This window comes from Hemitrygon akajei, chromosome 7, assembly GCF_048418815.1.
Source record: "Hemitrygon akajei chromosome 7, sHemAka1.3, whole genome shotgun sequence".
Lineage (NCBI taxonomy): Eukaryota > Metazoa > Chordata > Chondrichthyes > Myliobatiformes > Dasyatidae > Hemitrygon > Hemitrygon akajei.
The window spans coordinates 52,178,058-52,198,361 of NC_133130.1; the positions used below are offsets into that span (position 1 = coordinate 52,178,058).

A 20,304-nucleotide genomic window follows, 5' to 3' on the forward strand; every position below is an offset into this window, starting at 1 on the left:
ACTTTTATATTCTTTCAACTCAATTTGTTAGTTCATGCTTTTGAATTATTGTGTGCTCCAGGATTAGAAACTTGCAAAGGTCTTTTAGGCAAAAAGGATATTTTACTATTGATAGTTGACAAATTTAGCAAAGGCTAGTCTGCTCAGTCAGTAAACAAATAATTGAAGTGGCAGGAGTTTCAGGGAGATATTTATTGCTTTTGCTTGGGCTAACGTTTTTACTCCTGCACATGAAGATTGATTATTGACTAGTAGAATGACAAGCTGGACTGCCTGTATAAGTTTGTCTGCAGACTGCTCAGAGCTGCTTGTTCTTGTCGAAAATGCACAAGCACCATCAGTTTACAGGATATGTTACTCAGGGACTTCAACAAAATATAAATATTTATTTATTTAGTGTGACTGTATGTTTACTTGTTACGACGTGACTATCGGTACTGTGTTTTGCACCTTGGCCCAGAGCAATGCCGTTTCATTTGGCTGTATTCGTGGCTATTTGTGTATGGTTGAATTATAATTAAACTTGAGTTTGAGGTAGTTAATGCTTCTTTTCATTCTCTTCACTCAGGTTACATATTCATCCAGCTTGGAATATGGTAGTAAATATAGCCAATTTCAGATATTTGACCTGTTAGAAGCCATCATCTATAATGAAAGATGATAAATGTCCAATGTCAAAGCTTTACTAAAAATACTGTGAACAAAGTTTCCATCGAGAGACCATATACTCTGTGAAGCTGGATTGCTTTTGTGTAACAAAATGTTATGTCGGTATTTTAGCTGAATTTTTCACTAGTGTAGTGCTGAAACCCAGTTCTGTGTTGGTCAATTGGCCATCGATATCTGAATCTTTTCAGTTTGTGCAACAAAACATTTTCTCTGCATTTGCATTTCAGAAGCTGGAAGTGCCAGTTATGCTGGGATTTCTCCGTCAACAGCGGATGTTAATGGTACAGACTATAGCCCAATACAGGTTTGTCTACCAGGTCCTCATACAGTTCCTGAAGAACTCTCGACTGATTTAGCTACAAATTTATATTTTGAATTTGAACCATCTTACCATTTAGCAGTGGAAATGGAGCTAGCTCTTTCAAAAGATATCAGGTCAGTATGGCAAGTACTGTGTCTTTTGGTACTTTGACTTTTGGAAGTGATTCTGTAGCAAATCTTGCTAGTTTCAAATAAGACTCAGTGGGAGCTTGCCGTGAATTCTGAATTACTGAAGTAGCAAGAAAGAACATTTAATATGCAGACTTGCCAGGGGAAGATGGTGGAATTTCTTTAACACAAAGATAATTTCCAACCAAAAGAAATGGAACACTGTCCTGAGTGAATGTTGGAAATGCTGCACTCTTAATCATTTAATATTTTAATTATATCTATTAATTTTATGACAATTCAATCTTTTATATTTTGAATTCCATTTCTCTCAAGGCTTTCAAGCTTGTCTGCAGGATTTTATCTATACATGTAGCACAGCAATCATGGGTAATTTGTGGAAAGTGTTTCTTTCAGAGCAAGTCTGGCTCATATTAGTATTATTTGTCTTTATAATCAACCAAGCTCTCTGCTATCTAACTCAAAACTATGGCATGTAACAGTAAGCTCTATATGCCCAATGACATTTTCTTCATGGAGGGTGAATGGGTTCAACATTGCTTAAGTGACTTAGGGTTGGACTAATTGTAAGGAAACACAATAACAGGCATTTATTTTAAAGTAAGTCTATAGTAAGAATCTGGAAATTCATTAGTACTTCAATTGTGGGGCAGGGCATATTTCAAAACCGAAAGAGAATATATGGGATTTATTCCCTTGGAACTTCAAATGTTAACATTCTTCCATGTCGGAGAAACTGGATGTGATTTTAAAAAAAATACAAGCATCTTTTGATGCATTTATATGCCCAAAAGCACAGCAGCCCAAAATTTTGCTCTATTCTCTACTTAAGCTAATGATCAAATAAAGTTTCATAGACTGTTGAAACAAAAATAACAAACAAAAAAACTTAAGGTTAATTATATAAGTAGACGTCTGGTCACTAATTAAAATGGCAGTATTTTCATCTGTTTGTTCAAGATTTATTACTAAACTGAACTGTAGATTTTGTCAGTTCTACACTAAATGCTGTGTTATATGCCATTATCCTGAGAACTGCTACTGCCTACATTCTTTCAAATGCTTCCTTTATGGATGCGGTTTGATTTGTAGTATCTCCAGCATTTGTTTCAGAATTTTTGTATCAGAATTTTTGTAATAATTATTTATTTTTTAAATATTTGCACCAGTTTATAGTGCAAGAGAGAACTGGGTGTATATGAGATTTATGTTCCAAATAAAAACAAAATCCCTGTTAAGTGTGTAATCATAAATGTGTCATAAAGGCTTTGTCCAGTTAAATAATCTGGGATCATGAAAGCAAAGTTCAATTTTTAATTATTTGTTACTCACCTTTGTAGAAAACTGAGACACCAGTTCATTCTGTTTAAGCTTGACTGGTTCTATTTACGAGCAAAGTGAAAATTGGCAACTGCGAAGAAAAATAACATTTCAACAGCTGGTGGTTGCTCTTCATTTTATATTTAAATTGAACTTGGCCCCCAATAAAATATTGGGGTAAATTACCTTAATCCCTGAACAGGCTTTTAATAATACTTGAGGGGCAAAAATGGAAATAGGTTTTATGTTTATAATACACCACACAAGAACTTGTGTACCTATTTTCCTCACAGAATAACAGTTAAGCAAATTAGTGTTGAATGTAAAGAGGTACACTTCAAGGAATGGATTAAGTATTGACGGTTTAACACTCAGTTACTTTTGATCTTTTGTGGTGACAAATTATTGTACTAGACCTCAAGGAGTTAAAGATAATGGTAGCAAAAAATAGGAACTGAATAATCAGAGAAAATAATTCTGTGCACTATTAAAGTGCCCTTTTTAATGGTACAAGTGACCAAATCATTATTTTCCCCTGGAGAAACAGGTTTTCATTGGTTACTAGGCAGGGGAAGAGCATTCCTTCAGTATGATATACCATCCACTATTTATTTACTTAATGTTTAGCACAAAGATAATTTTAGTGATTTGCTTTTACTTTCTAAACAACGAAAGAAAACCAACTTTCCAACAGCATTAGACATTTCACATGGCCGTTAACCTTAAAGTATAGTTGTGCCAAAACTGTGGCCCTTTTGTTTTTATCAAAACAGTGATTGTAATTCAAGAATAACGATTTAAACAGCAATGAATACACAAAATGTGGTAATATTTACTCGTAAACAACCGATGTAAAGAGCAGCCATTATAATAGCTAAGTGCAAGAAAAGACCTTGGTAAATAGCTGGCAAGATATGCAAGTATGGGAAACTATACAGCAGTTATACTGGAGAATGGAAAATTAAAATTATTTTGGTCAAGTAGCAAGAAAAAGCACTTGGGTTTTTAAGATTACAATAACTTCACAAAAGGTGAAATGAAAAGAAAGTTAAGGCTGCACATTCTCTTCACTGACTAAACAAGGTTAAGCTAAAACCATAGTAGGATAGTTACCAAGCTGGAATTCTAGACTGCCCTTTGGTAATGCATGTTACTGTGTAGGACCAACATTCCTTGATGCTGTGTACCATTAGTTCTCTTTCCAGGAATTGGGGGGCGGGGGGTTGGAAATTGCCAGGAATCCAATCAATGTTTGATGGGCATCATCAACTGGCATTGTTCTTTTTATGTTATGTAGCACTGAAAGTATTTGAGGAATTGTCAAAACGTAAATGGTCTAAGTGTCTTAAGGAGTGTACAGCTGTTAGAAAAACGAAACAAATTTCACCATTCCCCAATTCTAAACTTAGATCAACTACTTTTTTGACATCCTGTTTAAATGACTGACCTGTTGTGTCTTTGCAAGCTCTTTCCACTGACTAATAGTATTGACTGATCTTAATCTGTATATTTATAATTTCACAGATTGGGATAAAGCCCCAAAAAAGTTTTAAATATGCTAATATCTATACTGTCACAGTATTTTTTTCAACTTAATTCAATATTGCTGAAGTCTCAATTTTGCAGCTCGCACACTGTCAAATAATGATCCACATTATAAAATGTTTTCCAGAACAGAAATTGCTGCAGCACCTCTTACATCTTATTGTTTAGAAATACTGAATGATTGTTAAAACTTGATTAATTCAACAAATAATTGGCTAGAATTTCAGCAAGCTGACCATTTTCAAGGTTATTTCAACCAAACAGAAAAACATGTCCTGCCAAAAATGACAATCTTCATCTGAAAAATAGACTTAATCTCATTAGTTTCCTTTGGAACAAGATTGTAATATACATAACTCTAAATCTTTCAATGACTCAGTAAATAAAATTGCAAGGCACAATAGCAGTTTTCCATATTCATGGAAAAAGTTCAAGATGGTTCCATTCCATGGGAAAGTAATGGTGAACTACCTGCTGAAACTTAGCTTTTGTTTGCATTTTTTTTGTATATCCTTACCAATGAACATCCCAAAAATGGAACAAATTTGTGGTGGAGATAGAGTTCAAAATCAACTTTCTGCACTATTTAATTATCACTTCAGTCTGGACTGGTTTTATTAGAAAAATAATCTTCCAGACTAGAAAGCAAAATACATATTACTTATAAAAGAACACCACCATTAATGGGCAAGATCTTCCTAAGGGAACTTTGCACTTCACTCCCATCTCCCCTACATGTACCCAGTCAGTATTCATCAGGCTAATCTTAAATTACATTGATCTAAACTAACCCAGACTGCAAATGCTGACAGTTTGCAGAGATATTTTAACAAAATTAAAAATAACTGGCATATATATAAATTAAAAACATTAGCAGAAGTAACTTACCTTCTCTCTGCCTTGCAGAACATAGCTATGCAATTCAAAGTCAGTGAAGTCTTGGATCCTGTTAATAACCCAGTACAAGATTCTAGAACAATAAAGAATTGATCCATCTTTGAGCAAGTCAGGGCGATGCACTAATGTCTCAGGCTTACTGCGGTTTAAATTCTGAATGCGTCAATCCAGTTAGAGCCAGCGAGATCCTGACTTTGGATACAGTGCCTTGTAAAAGTATTCAGCCCCCAACCCGTTGTTCAAATAAATGAGTATTACAAGCAGGGATTTTGATCTATTTAATTGAGAAATTTTATCACATGCTCTTTTCTTCAGTGGAGCCCCAAAAACCTGGAAAATTGTAAAGCATGAAAAACTAAAACTTTAGAAACTGAAATGTCAGCAGTTCAAAATTATTCATTCCCCTTTGCTGAGTGCTTAGCTGAACCACCTCTATTACATCCAGTGGTATTTTGGACAAGTTTCTGTTAGCTTTGCACAAATATGATGGAGCAAGATTTGCCTATTTCTCCTTGTAAAATTGCTCAGGCTGTGCCAGGTTATTTGAGGAGCGACAGTGAACAGCAGACTTGAGGAGTTACCAGAGATGTTTGACCGGGTTAAGGTCAGGACTCTGACGGGGCCACCCAAGGACATCAGTTTTCTTCATTTGACGCCTCTCTATGGTTGCTCTGGCAAGGGCCGAAAGGTGTTTATCCAGAACCTCTGTATGTAGCAGCATTCATCTTCTCATCAATCCTGACCAGATTTCCAGTCCCTGCTGCTGAAAAGCATTTCCATAGCGCGATCCTACCTCCACCATACTTTACATTAGAAATGGTGTTACCTGGCTGACGTTCAGTATTAGGTTTGCGCTTCACGTAGTGTTCGTGTACCACTTAGTGCTGAGACTAAAAAGTTCCATTTTAGTCTCATCCGACCACAAAACCTTCTTCCACATCTTTACAGGATCTTATAAGTGACCCTTTGCAAAATCTTTGCAGGAAAGTAAAAGCTTTTTTTTAAAGCCAGGGCTGCTTCTTTGCCCCTCTTCCATAAATAACCTTTTTGTGCCAGCCTTAGAGATTGTAGAGCCATGAACGTCATCTCCAGTTGCAGCCGCTGACTTCCGCTCTCAGCCAGAGTGAATGTTGGCATCACATTAGACTCTCTGACAAGTGCCATTCTTCTCTGGCAACTTAAATTTAGAGGAGGCTTGACCTATTGAGTGTGGCTGTGATTTCCTATTTTTCCCATGATGGACTGCACTGAACTCAGATGCATGTTCAGTGCCTTTGATGTGGTCTTGTGCCCTTTTGTCTTCATTTTGGTTTGGGCTGTTGAAAAGCTACTGAACAACTGGATATGAGAGAGAGAGAGAGAGAGATACAGAGAGAGAATTTATTCTTATGAATTCATTAAAAACAGGTGATCCTCCAATTTTCTACATCAATAAATTGGGTGAGTTGATGAGGTAATAAGAATATTGCACCTGAGGAAAGTTAGCACAGTACTTACAAAAGCGGTGAATACTTTTTCAGTCTCTCAATTTTAGCTGACAGGTTTTGTAATTTTTGATGTTATGCACAATGTTTCGTAGCTAAGAACAAAAAAAATTCAGAAAGTGAGACATTAAAACGTGAAAATAATGTGGGAGCTGAACACTTTAAGGCACTGTACATAATGTTAATATAGTAAGTTGTATCAAAAATTTATACTATTTTGTCCTTGGCTTTTAATACTGGACAAAAGTGCAGTACAAATGAATTTACTCTGGTCTTAAATCTCATCAAAAGCTTTAGGTTTTGAATTTTTAGTATGTTCAATCAGTGGTGATTTTATTTGGTGATCTATGCTCCTCAGGCTCTAACTGGATTGTTTCAGTTCAGTCCATGACATGCAACTATTTTAAAGTTCATCAGTGTTGATACAGAATCTAATTGATACTTGCAGTTGTTCAAAACCGCTTGGCTTTTTAAAATAACGAAGATGAAGTCATTATTTTCAAGCATTTGCTCTAACCTCAGTTGATACAAAATCTCTGATTTGCCGATTTATTGAATGCATTATGACTTGGCCTTTTATGCCCCGGACAATCTAGAAGTGCCTTAGGGTAAAAGGCTCATTCAATTTATATAGCTGATAATTCTACCTTCTGTAATTTATTGTCACTCCTCTATTCAAATAAACTTCAATATTCAGAAAAGTGCAGAGGTAAACGACAGGTGAAGTGACAGTTGAACTGCCCCGTTTCATTAGTTGTTCTAAGTTTTTCCAGCTGCAGCACAAATCCTACCCAACACAACTTGTCATCTGTTAAAAGATGCAGTGTGTATTAGAGGTGAAGCGTACTAAGCAAACCTCTGCACAGCTAGACTGTAGTACAATAGACTGGCTTTTGTTTTGGAAAACAAGTGTACAAAGTGTATGTTATACTAATTCAGTGAAAGTGTTTTGATCCATTAAATGTAAATGTGTGGACTTAAGACCACAATGACTTTCAACATAACCTAATGGTCTTAATACATTAAGTGAAAAAGAGTCTTATGTTCTGGTCATCCTTTCATCCCCTCAAACTAACAAACAGTGCATGCTTTTTTAACATCAGGTTTATATATACTCTGTAAGCTTTACTTATCATTTCTCTGGTACAAAACTGTGATACTACATGACAGTATTTTACATTAAATATTGCTGCCTCTTTCTGTGGATATTGAACCATTCAGCATTTATCTCACTTCCATGAGATAAAAGAGTTTTCTGAAGTGTAAATAATTTTGTATATGCTTTGTGACTTCCCTCATTCACGAATGTACCAAACATTTTGTAAAAGATAATTGTCTATCAGTCATATATACACAATAAAGCATTTTTGCAAGAATCTGTCCTTTTTTTTTTTATAAAGTGATGTGGAAACAAGTAAAATAATGGTCTCCTTTGATTTGACAACCTTCATTTGATAATCCCTATTGGTGATAACTCATTCTTCAGTTTCTCTACAACAGGCCTAGTGTAATAAAATCTTTCTGTGTGTGGTTTTGATCTTCACTCTGCAATAGCAAGCTAACATTTTATGAATCAAATCCTGAAGTAATGGAATAACATTCACCATAACTCACGCAACACATTTGCTGAAAATGTATTGTTCCATAAAACCTGATAGTCATGCCCAAAGAAGAGAAAATCTGCAAATGCTGGAAATCTAAGCAAAAACAAAATACTGGAGGAACTCAGCAGGCCATGTGGCATCTATGGAAAAGAGTACAGTCAACGTTTTAGGCCGAGACTCTTCAGCAGCTCTGGATATTTATGCCTCAGTTAATATTCTCTGGTTCAACAAATCAGGGTTATCTAATACAGTTTTTAAATAAACTGAACCAATAGAGAAAATCTCACATCATAGTTTCTTGTAATTTAGTAATTACAGTGACCATTAGATGTGCCATTGCCAGACAGTTTAATTAGCATTTTGTATAAATGTTTAACTTGTTAAATGTGCACATCTATTCACTGAGATTACCCATTAGTGTCAGATATACTGTAGATAAACTAAACTCAGCCATTTCAATTGAACAAGAGGTAAATTGCCCAAAGTAAACTGCATCATCATAGTTAATTATTTCTGTGTAGTGGAGATCTGATTTACATTAAGCTCAGTTCTACAGTGAGCCTTATTCCCCCCCCCCCACCCAGACTTGTGTAAGAATTGCTACAAGCCCTATGAGTAACTGAAAATGAAATCTTCACTCCATGTTGTTTATGAAAGAAAAATATCACTACCAAAACTAGGGTATCTAATGAGGAAATAGAAAAGCAAGGCTAATTAATTAATTTCCATAGGATATCTGTGGCAGCTCTTATTAAAAAATCTTGTCATTCTGTCAAAATGTGCTGTCGGTTAAAGGTTAGCCTGCACAATAGGCCATTCAAGACAATCCAACCCAAAACTCTGATCTATCCAAATGCTAAATTAACAATATCTCAATACACTGTGGTATCAAGTTGTACAAGGTTATAATGTATCAAATTACCTTTAACGTGCCATTATGTCCACAAATGTTGCTTCCATTAAAGCAAAAGAGCCTTTTCTACATGACAGGTTAATCTGGCACAGGTTTAGCAGGTAGATCTCCAAAGTTGACACTCTACTGTCAGACTAAAACAACCTGCAATCCAAGTCATCTTCAATGTCACAGCTACCTGAACACCCTAAGCGAATGGGAAAAAAAGCAAAATGAATTTCAAACAGAGTCCACCATCTCAGAGCTATAAAGCTAGAACAAGAACATTGGAGGGCATGAGACATTAAATCATGGCAGGAAAGTGTAATCAAAGATTTATAAAATGCTGTGATTTTCAAACCCCATCTCCACCTTCCACAATCCCTTACTCCTGGAGAACTAGAAGAATGAAAACCGGTTCTATTATTCACAGGAAATTACAGTTGGGTGATTGGTAGGTGAGATAAAGACCTACATTTCTACTGACACAGAAGATTCTACAGATGCTGGAGATCTTGATAAAAAAAATTGCTGGTGGAACTCAACAGGTCAGGCAACATCTACTGAGGGAAATGATGGTCTGGGCCTGAAATGTCAACAGTTTATTTTCTTCTGTGGATGCTGTTCAACAGTGCTGAGATAGTCCAGCATTTTCTATGTGTGGGGCTCCTCATTTACACTGATTTCAATCATGAAGTTAGGAAATACTTTTGAAAGGCTGGTTTGTAGACTGCAGAAATCGCAGCGCAATTGTTACCAATGGGTTGCAGAACAAATATCAGCAGATGGGAGTTATAGTGCTGAATTGCAGAATGGTCTTGAGGGACTACATGACCTATTCCTTATCTTCATCTGATTCAGGTCAAAACCCAAGAATTACTAAACTTTCAGAAGGATGAGGCAACAGAAATTTGGTAAAAGTATTCTGCTTGGTCATGATCAAGACAGAATTGATTACATCTATCCTTTATGCAACATTTGTGACACATCTTTGAAGTTTATGAAAACAAATAGGGGTTATGTACACAAGTTTCAACCAATGGAAAAAGATCACCACCTACCACACAGGCAGCAAAGAAAGATTTAAAACAACTTTGTGACTTCGAGCAGAAGTTACAAACATTACATTTTGCACACATTTAATAGCATTTCCTTAGTTGAAAGAAGAGGAGAACAAAATTTAAATTTTCTCTTTACTTGCCTTGCTATCTCACCCTCGTCAACTCCGATATTCTTTCGACTTTGGTGTTCGGGCATTTTTATGACCCAGACATCTGATGTTTCTGGGCCCTTGCTTAGTCTCCAGCACTTCCTCAAAGACCACAGTATCTTCCAACTTTACTTGACACACAACTTTCCAGCTTCTGACACACGGTCTCACTGACTTTGCCGTCTTTGGTAATTTGCTGTTTCTTGCCAAGCCCATTGATGCTCCTTCAGTTTCTTCATCAAAATTGGACTCCAGCCCTCCTCCTTGGTGCAGAATGTTGATCTCCTGTGTATTCTTCTACAATGTGCCCAACAAATGTTTCATTGCAGCTGCAGGGTGTAGTGATCCAAGCAAAATTGTGCTTTCACATACATCCATCAAGGAATTACTAGATTCTAGAGGAACTAGGTAGCCCAGAGGAAAATATGCAGTGAGCTATATAGCTGTGTTATGCAATACTCCTCTAATCATAATGGAGCATGACAGATACTTGATGCTGAAATTCTAAAAACTGCAAATGAATTGCATGGCATAGTGTTAAAACATTAATATTTGAACCATTTTGGCAATATCTGACATTACACTGATCAGAATAACCAGTAGAACTCAATTCAAAAGTGTAGAATAGGATCTTTAGAACAAAGATCTAAGAAACAGCAATAGATTTAAATAAAAATTTCCCTCTCCTCCCCACCCCTACTTCCCATCTTTCATACCCCCATAGTGTTCACAAGAAGATAACGGAGTTCTATGTAGCAAGTAGAACAAAGTTAACATCCAAAGAAATGGTTATAATGTGGCAAAGGTTGGGAATTAAATATTCTAGAATACTTCAAAGAGAAAGATAAAATTAAAATGGTAGTGCTCTGCCATTAGGAATGCAATTCCTTAAGATTGGTTGGAAGAATTAATGAAATCTGGAATACTTAATGAAATATTGATAGTCTTACACAAGGATATGTATTAAAGAAAATGTAGTGAAACTTTCCCAGATTATTTCCTTGGATTGGGGGTTTGATTGTATAAGAAAGATTCAACAGAATGTCAGAAGTGATCTCAAAATAAGGGACTGGCCACACAGGACTAAGATGATAAGAAATGTCTTCAATTTGAGGGTTATGAACATTTGAAATCTTTTATTTAAAACAAAAGATGGCTATATATGCATCATCACTAAATACATTCAAGACAGATCAATATATTTCTAGGTATGTATGGATATGGGGTCAGGCAGGAAAGTGGAAGTGGGCGAAAGATATTAATGAATGGCAGGGCAAGCATCTGGGGTCAAATCACAGCCAACTGCTTTTATTTCTAATATTGCTATATACCCAGTCCCATCATATATTCAAAAGTTTGTCATCAGCTTAAAGATATAAAGAATTCTTAACACAGTTCAAACAAATTGATTAAATCCAAGATAATCCATTTTAACCATTTATTATCATACTCACTTAAATATTAAAAACAAAAATAAAAACAGTATTTCTTTGATATTCATGCCATTATTTTCATACCCTCTGTTACAAATGTTCTGTTACTGGAGACCAGGATGATCTCACATTTTAAGAAACAGAGATAGATGATAAAATCATTCATTTCCCCTCCAGTTCCTTTTCAATTTCAAAAATGTATGGATGATCCTTCCCATGCACCACTTCCATAATGGCCAAAGCCTGTGAAAGAAAAATGTCCAATTTCAGTCAGCATTCCTCTAAATTGTACTCTTCTCAAATTAAGATGCAGATTTTTCCAAAGTGGCACATCACATTGATGCAATTAATAATTCTAGGAGAACAACTCAAATTATGAAAAATATCACCGAGTATTGAAGTTATTTCTCCTCAGCCATGTCCGAAACACCAGGGCAGTTGTTCATAGAGTGTCAGATATTCCAACAATTTCAGACATTTGCACACACCTTACCAATTTGATAGGAAAATCACAAGTTATTTCAGCAAGATTCAGGGGAGAAAATTTAGGATGCAGCTAAGGAGGAACTGTTTTTCCCAGAGAGTGGTGAATCTGTGGAATTCTCTGCTCAGGGGAGTAGTTGAGGCTTCTTCACTAAATATATTTAAGAAAGTTAGGTTTTTACATAGTAAGGGAATTAAGGGTTACGCAGAAAAGGCAGGTAGATGGAGCTGAGTTTACGGACAGATCAGCCACGACCTTATTGAATGGTGGGGCAGGTTCGATAGGCTGGATGGCCTACTCCTGCTCCTATTTCTTATGTTCTTAAGTTCAGCTATCTTCCTCGATACTGAACTGCCAATAATTTTTTCTTTAATGAAATTCATATGTCACAGCTTATCTGAGGTAATTAAAATGAACATAGAATGATGTAGTATCACCAGTAAGAAATGAAAATACATTTTAAAACAAGTGATACATCACGTATAAATAACATTTCACATTGCTGCATCCATATAGAAACCTCAAATTTTACTCATATTCACGCTAGTGATTCACTGTACTTCCTTGTATCAAATACCAAAGGCTACAACCAGTGAGGTGGCAATTAAAAATGCAGATGTGGAATTATCAGTTCTGATTTGTGAGTGAATAATAGAAGCATTTGTAGATTGTATGATTTTGTTATTTATTTTGCACTTCACATACAGGTGTACTTTCACCATCAGAAAGTGTTAAATCCAGCATGAAGTGTGCAAGTGTCTACTGAGCTTTCCAGCTCATTGCTCAGTGACCAATGCTGCAAGCAACTCACCAAAGTACTTAAGTATAGTGAGAGTAGCAACTTAAGACAAAATGGGGGAAAACAAGTCACAGTCAAATTGAAAGTATCTACAGCAGCAAATGCAGAACTTCATTATGGAAATCTGGTAGAATCCAGGTAGAGCTCTGATACAGGAAGAGCAGTTCTGGTGAATTAACAATCTCATCAATTACTCCAATAAGTCACAATTGCAAGACTGTCTCAAACCTCTTCTCCACACCTGCCTACCACCTCCCCCACCAGATTCCATCTTCTCTAGCCCTTTACCTTTCCCAACCACCTGGCTTCACTTATCATATTGTAGCTATCCCTCATTCCCTCAGCTCCATCTTTTTTATTCTGGCATCTTCCCCCTTCTAGTCCAGTCCTGATAAAGAGTCTCAGCCCGAAACGTAAACTTTTGACTCGTTCCCATAGATGCTGCCGGACCTGCAGAGTTCTTCCAGCATTTTGTGTGTTGCAAAGAGACGTAAAAGTAGTGATGACAAAACACTGTTAGTAAAGGAGAATACTGTGGGAGAATATTCTTGAGTAGAGATTAACTGAAGTTCAAGTTCAATTATCATTCAAATATACATGAATACCCATACATGCGGCCAAGCAAAACAGCATTCCTTCGAGGGCAAGCTGCAAAACAGTACCAACAATCATACATAGCACAAGACACATATAGCACATACAAGATAGGAGTAAACATACATTCACACAAAGAATATAATGTGGCCCAAGTCCCTCAGTGACAAAAAAAAGTTCAAGAAATCCTTGAAGGTTGAAGCACATGTTGTTAAGGTAGACCTTCATTGTTCAAGGTGTTGAGGCTGTGCTCCAACTTCAGGTCTCAGATACAGTACTGCAACTCGACACCTCACTATATAGTGAGTGGTCACCTCACTATAGGGAAGATGCAAGCGTACTGGAGAGGGTGACTAGAAGAGATTTGACAGGATGTAATGAGACAGACCAGTTCTGCTTTCCCTTGAGGGAAGGAGTTAAGAAAGGGCATGTGTGAGGTAGATAAAATTACAGGGTAGTAGAGAAAACTGCTTCCAATATCAGAGGTAGATGAAACTGGACGAAGTAGATTCAAGGCAAGGACCAAAGATTTAGAGGGGATCTGATTTTTATCATCCAAAGAGCAACGAGCATGTGGAAATAAACTGCTTGAGAGAATGGTGGAAGCAGATTCACTGACAACATTTAAATGTATAGGTAAGAGATGATGGCTGGGAGGTTCACTGGTGCTACTCGGGAAGGTTTAAAGTAGTTTGGCAGGGGGATGGGAAGCAGAGCACCAGGTCAGAAAGTGGAGAGATACAGAGGAAGGTAGGTGTCAAGGCCAGTAAGAACAGGCAGGAGCAAAGTAGTAGATATAGTAGGATAGATAATTTGAAGTGTGTATATTTTAATGCTAGAATTACTACGAGTAAAGTTGATGAACTTGGAGCATGGATAAGTACCTGGATCTATGATGTTGTGGCCTTTAAGGAGATTTGTTTGAGAGAGGGACAGGAATGGGTACTTAATGTCCCAGGGTTTTCATGTTTTACAAAAGATAGAGATGGAGATAAAAGTAGGGGATGGAGAAGATATCAGGGACAATATCAGCTGCACTTGGGGGGCATGATTGAAGGCTCGTCCACTGAGTTTATATGGGTAGAACTCCGAAATAGGAAGGGTGCAATCATCACTGTGACACACACCCCCACCCCAATAGTCACTGGGACATCCCCCCCAACCCCAATAGTCACTGGGACCCTGAGGAACAAGGAGCAGATATGCAGGCAGATCAAGGATAAGTTGTGAAAACAGTGGAATTCAACTTTCCAGATAAAAGCTGGGATCTTCTTCATGTAAGAGGTTTGGATGGGGCAGAAGTTGTAAGGTGAATGCATTAGGATTTCTTAAAACAGCATGTAGTCAGCCCAAAAGAGGTGGGACTGTCTGTATAAGAACTGGTGTTGGGTAAAGAACCTGGCCTTTCAGTGGATGAGTAGTTAGGGAACACTGATCACAGCTCCAGAAGTTTTAATACACACAAAATGCTGAAGGATGAGCTTACCTATGCCAAGCTCATCGACTTCATCAACCAACTTCCACCCTGCACTCAAATTTACCTGTCCATTTCCAACATCTCCCTCCCCTTTCTCAATCTCTGGAGACAGTTTACCTACTGATATATTTTTATAAACCCACGGATTCTCACAGTTGCAGACAGAAAATGCTGGAGGAACTCAGCAGGCCAGGCAGCATCTATGGAAGAAAATACCGTCGATGTTTCGAATCTTTTTTCCATAGATGCTGCCTGGCCTGCTGAGTTCCTCCAGTATTTTGTTTATTGCTGGGATTTCCAGCATCTACAGATTTTCTCTTGTTTGTGATTCTCACAGCTACCTGGACTATACCTCTTCCCACTCTGTCACTTGTAATAATGCTATTCCCTTCTCTCAATTCCTCCATCTTCACCACATCTGCTCTCAGGATAAGGGTTTTTATTCCAGAACTAATGAAATATCCTCCTCCTTCAAAGAAAGGGGCTTTCCTTCCTCCACCATCAATGCTGCCCATACCTGCATCTCTCTTATTTTGCACACATCTGCCCTCACCCCATCCTCCCACCAACCCAGAAGGGATAGTTACTCTTGTCCTCATCTTCCATTCCATTAGCTTCTGTGTCCAGCACATAAATCTCTGTAACTTCCACCATCTCCAGCGGGATCCCACCACCTAGCACATCTTTCTCCCCCCCTCCCACCACCCCATCACTTTCTGCAGGGATCGCTCTCTGCAGGACTCCCCTGTCCATTCGTCCCTCTCTACTGATCTCCCTCCTGGCACTTATCCTTGCAAGCAGAACAAGTGCCACATCTGCCCTACACCTCCTCTCTCACTACCATTCTGGGCCCCAAACAGTCCTTCCAGGTGAGGCAACCTGAGAGACTGTTGGGGTCATCTACAATGTCAGGTGCTCCTGGTGTGGCCTCCTGTCTATCGGTGAGACCCATTGCAGATTGAGAGACCACTTCACCAAGCACCTACTCTCCATCCACCAGAAAAAGAGGGATCTCCAGGTGGCCACCCATTTCAATTCAACTTCCCATTCTCATGCTCTACTGCAGCGATGAGGCCACATTCAAGTTGGAGGAGCCACACCTTGCATTCCATCTGGGTAGCCTGCAACTTGGTGGCATGAACACTGATTTCTCAAAATTCCGGTAATTGCTTCTCCCCACCTCCATTCACCATTCCACATTCCCATTCCCCTCTCTCTCCTTATTTCCTTACCTGCCTATCACCTCCCCCTGGTGCTCCTCCCCTTCCCTGTCTTCCATGGCCTTCTGTCCTCTCCCATCAGATTCCCCCTTTTCCAGCCCTTTACCTCTTTCACCAATTGACTTCCCAGCTCTTTACCTCATTCCGCTCTCCTCCCAGTTTGACCTATCATCTACTATCTTGTGCTCCCACCTTCTTACCCTGATGTGTCTTTTTCCAGTCCTGATGAAGGGTTTTGGCCCAAAACCTCGACTGTTTTCCATAGATGCTGCCTACTCTGCCAAGTTCCTCCAGCATTTTGCGTGTATTACTTTGATTTCCAGCATTTGCAGATTCTCTCTTCCATATGTTTTAAGATATGCTAAAGATAATGATAAGTATGGACCTCACACGAGAGTATTAAACTGGAGCAGGGCAAGTTATGAAAGTATTAGCAGGAACTTGGGAGAGTTAATTGGGATCAGCTGTTTCAGGTAAGTCAAGTCTAGCAAGTGGAGGCTGTTTAAAAAACTGCACAGAATGCAAGACAGGTATATTCCAGTCAGAAGGATGGCAAGGTAAGAGAACATTGAATGTCAAGGGAAGTGATGAGTTTATTCAAGAAGAAAAAGGAAAAGTATGTAAAGCTTAAGAAGCTAGATGCAAACGGAGTCCGAGGGAAGCCAACATAAATCTCAAGGAGGGAATCAGGAAAGCCAGAAGGGGCCATGAAAAGTCACTGGCAAGTAGGATTAAAGAGAATCCCAAGGCATTCCACACAAACATCAGAAACAAGAGTATAACCAGGGAGAATCTGGGCCACTCAGAAAGAAAGGGAGAGGTATTTGTTTGAATACGAAGGACATGGGTGAGATCCTTAATGAGTATTCGACATAAGTATTTACCAAGAAAGACGTGGATATCTTTGTGTCCTCTCTAACCAAAAGGCAAATGTCGTTCCATTATTCAAGAAGAGAACCAGGGATAATGCTGGTAACTACAGAACGGTGAATTTCACGTCAGTGGTAGGGAACTTACTGAAGAGAATTCTTAGGGAGAGGATATTTGAGCATTTGGAACATCTTGGCCTGATTAGGGAGAGCCAGCATGGCTTTGTGCAGGGTAAGTCATGTCTTACTAACTTGATTGCGTTTTTTTTTTGAAGAGGTGACCGATGAAGGTAGAACTGTGGATGTTGTCTACATGAATTTTAATAAGGCATTTGACAATGCCTTCCCTCATGGGAAGCTCATCCAGAAGATTAAGATGCATTAGATGAATGGTGAATTGGCCACTTGGATTCAGAACTGGCTTTCCCAGAGAAGACAGAGGGTAATTGCCAAAGGGACTTATTCTAGCTGGAGGTCTGATAACTAGTGTTCTGCATGGAGCTGTACTGGGACTTCTGCTGTTTGCAATGTATATAAATGACCTGGATGAAAATGTACGTAGATGGGTTGGTTAGTAAGTTTGCAGTTGATACTAAGATTGATGGAGTTGTGGATAGCGTACATACCTGGCAAAGAATACAGTGGGATTATAGATCAGTTGCAGCTAAGGGCAGATATAACAGATGTGAAGTGCTACACCTTAGTAAGTCACTGTAAATTGACAGTGCACTGTTAAGGGCAAGTGTAGATGAGCAGAGGGATCTTAGGCTCCAAATTCAGAGTTAAATGAAATAGTGATAATGGAAATTAAGAAAAAGAACTATTTTTTGGATAGGTTGAAGTATACGTAAACAGAGTGGCAAGAGAGCTTGTAGCTTTAAATGACAATACACGCACAATGGATCATTATCCCTTTCACCGACCGCAGGATCAAAGACTGCTGCCTGTAACAAGCTCAAGACAAGTGATCTAATTTGGCATGAAGTAGTAGGTTTTATGCAGGTAAGAACACTGATTAAGTATCTCATGAGCCTTTGGAATATTTAACTTAATTGAAATAATTACATCTTTAGTATAAGCTATATATCAACTACAGAGAAATTCAAACAGAGTATTTATTACCTTCCTTAGTGCCTTTGCTCCAGCAGAGTGGTGTTCCAGACCCATATGCAACCGACCCAGCTTCAGCCACATTGAAGCAACATTCAGGGAATATGCCGGGTAATGTTTGGTGCTTTTAAAAATTAAAAAAAACTGTCTTTAATATTCTTTTGCTACGTTTGAAATTAAATTTTAACCTCTACAGACAAATCTCAGAGCTGGAAAGTAACAAAGTTCTAGAACACCAAAGCATGGCTGTTTCCTACACAAGTTATTAGAGTTCAATTCCCAAAAAAATGTACAAATCATTGAGTGAAAAATATCAAGCATCATATTTTTCCTGTTTTGATATCCCACCTGCTTTGAACAAGATTTCCAACTTTTACAATAACATCCCCTTCCATCCCCAATGTTTCCAAAGTCTTCATTCATTGATGTACTACCGGTAGTTATAAATGTTCTTTTGTTCCCTGACCAGCTCCCATCTTTTATAAGCATTAGCAAATCCAAAACGGTGCAGTCAAATTCTAATTCCGTGTCCAATCCAGTACTTTTTCATTGTGTGAATCTGTAACCTTTCCTCACTCATCCCACCTCCCACCCTTAATCACAAACTCAAAATTTGTATCTGTATTCAAAAAACCCTTAAAACTATACATTTCACTCTAACTTCTTCCAGCCCTGGAATGTAGTCTGGATTAGTTTGGAAGACCCCAATGGCCTTAAGACTAGTCCCAAATTGGTTGAGAATGACAAAATGCAAGCACATAGACCAGTTCAAGAAACTGTTTGGCAATGACACAGTACACTCAATCCTTCATATTTTCTGGTTTTGCAGTCTCAGCAGTTGATGTGGTAATAAAAAAATATGCAGTTGGTGGTTTCAAAAAAGTTTGGGTTGGTATAGATTTTGTCTGGCATCTTGACATTGAAGAGTTGCTGGAAAGAGAATTCCTGTGAAGCTCTGCAGTGTAGATGAGTTTTCCAGCCCCAATCTTATTTGATCTACACACCAATGACTTGCCACCAGCTCAGAGAATCTTATGTCAGCAAATACAAGATACAGTATTTAAGACACAAGACTAAACGATGCCAACTCCCAATGATATGATTAACAGTCCCTAGAACTTCACTTCAGGAGCTGAAACAACCATTCCTTGCAAACTTGAATATATTCAACTACTAAGCATTAGCAGCAGGAGGTTTTAAAGAAAATCATTTACACTATCCTCCAAATGAATAATTTTCTAGCAATCTTAAATGGCAATGAATCTATTTTCCTTATTTCTAGATTCTACAACAGAAGAACAATATATACCTTAACCAAAATCTTTCAACATTACTTAGAGCTTAATTTACCATCAGTCAGACTTAAAAATAAATGCTCATGCAAGATTAGGTTGATCCAATCCAGAATCTCCACTCAAGACAACAGCACATCAGAAATTAGTGTTGCACTGCCTCCAAGGCAAGTACAACTCTGCACAACATTCCAGTAATTGTCTTTTATAAAGCCTTTTATAACTGCAGACTTTGTATTTTCATAACCTTTACACTTATCCCTTTTCTTTTATAAAGGCACAAGGACGTCTGGATCCCTCACTGTAGTGACATTTACTGGTTTCCAATCACTCATTCCCAAATTATACTGTCACCATCTTGTCCATTCCAGATCCCTTCTTCCTCAAATCAATTTCCCATATATTTCTATATCAGCAGCAAAATTGCACACCTATAAGTTATTCTTAGACATTCATTGTTTTAAAAGTTAAAGATGCAAATTACTGCTGCTAACATTTATCATAATGGATTTTTTTTTTTAAAAAAGATTAGTTATGCATTTTATCCTGCAAAATCTATTCTCATCTTATCTTCCAAATCCAAGTTTGAATATTGTGAGATCATAGAAGACAGGTTTTAATCTCTTGTGTTAAACCAGACTCAGGGGAGCCAGTTTTATTAAATCTACTGGTCAGGATGTTTATCCACCAATAAAAATCATGGTCATGCATATTACCCAACCCTTTTAATGGGAACCCAATCAAGATAATTGTTCTTGAGGAGAACTGACAGCAAATCCAATTTCCAGCTAGTGATATCCCGACAGTTGATAAGGTTCTTTTGTTTATATGATTCGAATGTTCATTTCAGGATGGCAGAGTTGTCAATAAATCAGGCAAGTTTGGGTTTGGAGCATTAGCTGGTGAGCGGGAATTTGGTTGTGAGGATTAAACACCCGACTACCTCAAATAGTAG

General features: G+C 37.9%; 2 protein-coding genes across 4 annotated transcripts in view; one reads left to right on the forward strand and one right to left on the reverse strand.

Moving 5' to 3' along the window:
- LOC140730441 (tyrosine-protein phosphatase non-receptor type 14-like) overlaps positions 1-7,741 on the forward strand; it is a 256,024-nt gene extending 248,283 nt beyond the window's left edge. For both annotated transcript variants that reach the window (XM_073050849.1, XM_073050850.1), the window contains one exon: positions 897-7,741. In XM_073050849.1, the coding sequence (XP_072906950.1) occupies positions 897-1,025 (129 nt within the window). In that variant the 3' untranslated portion in view covers positions 1,026-7,741. The remainder of the gene's footprint in view (positions 1-896) is intronic.
- Positions 7,742-11,495: 3,754 nt separating this feature from the next.
- The window catches only part of LOC140730442 (N-lysine methyltransferase SMYD2-like), a 55,461-nt gene continuing 46,652 nt past the window's right edge, over positions 11,496-20,304 (reverse strand). For both annotated transcript variants that reach the window (XM_073050852.1, XM_073050851.1), the window contains exons 11-12: positions 18,070-18,181; positions 11,496-11,747 (exon numbers count right to left, since the gene is read on the reverse strand). In XM_073050852.1, the coding sequence (XP_072906953.1) occupies positions 11,667-11,747; positions 18,070-18,181 (193 nt within the window). In that variant the 3' untranslated portion in view covers positions 11,496-11,666. The remainder of the gene's footprint in view (positions 11,748-18,069; positions 18,182-20,304) is intronic.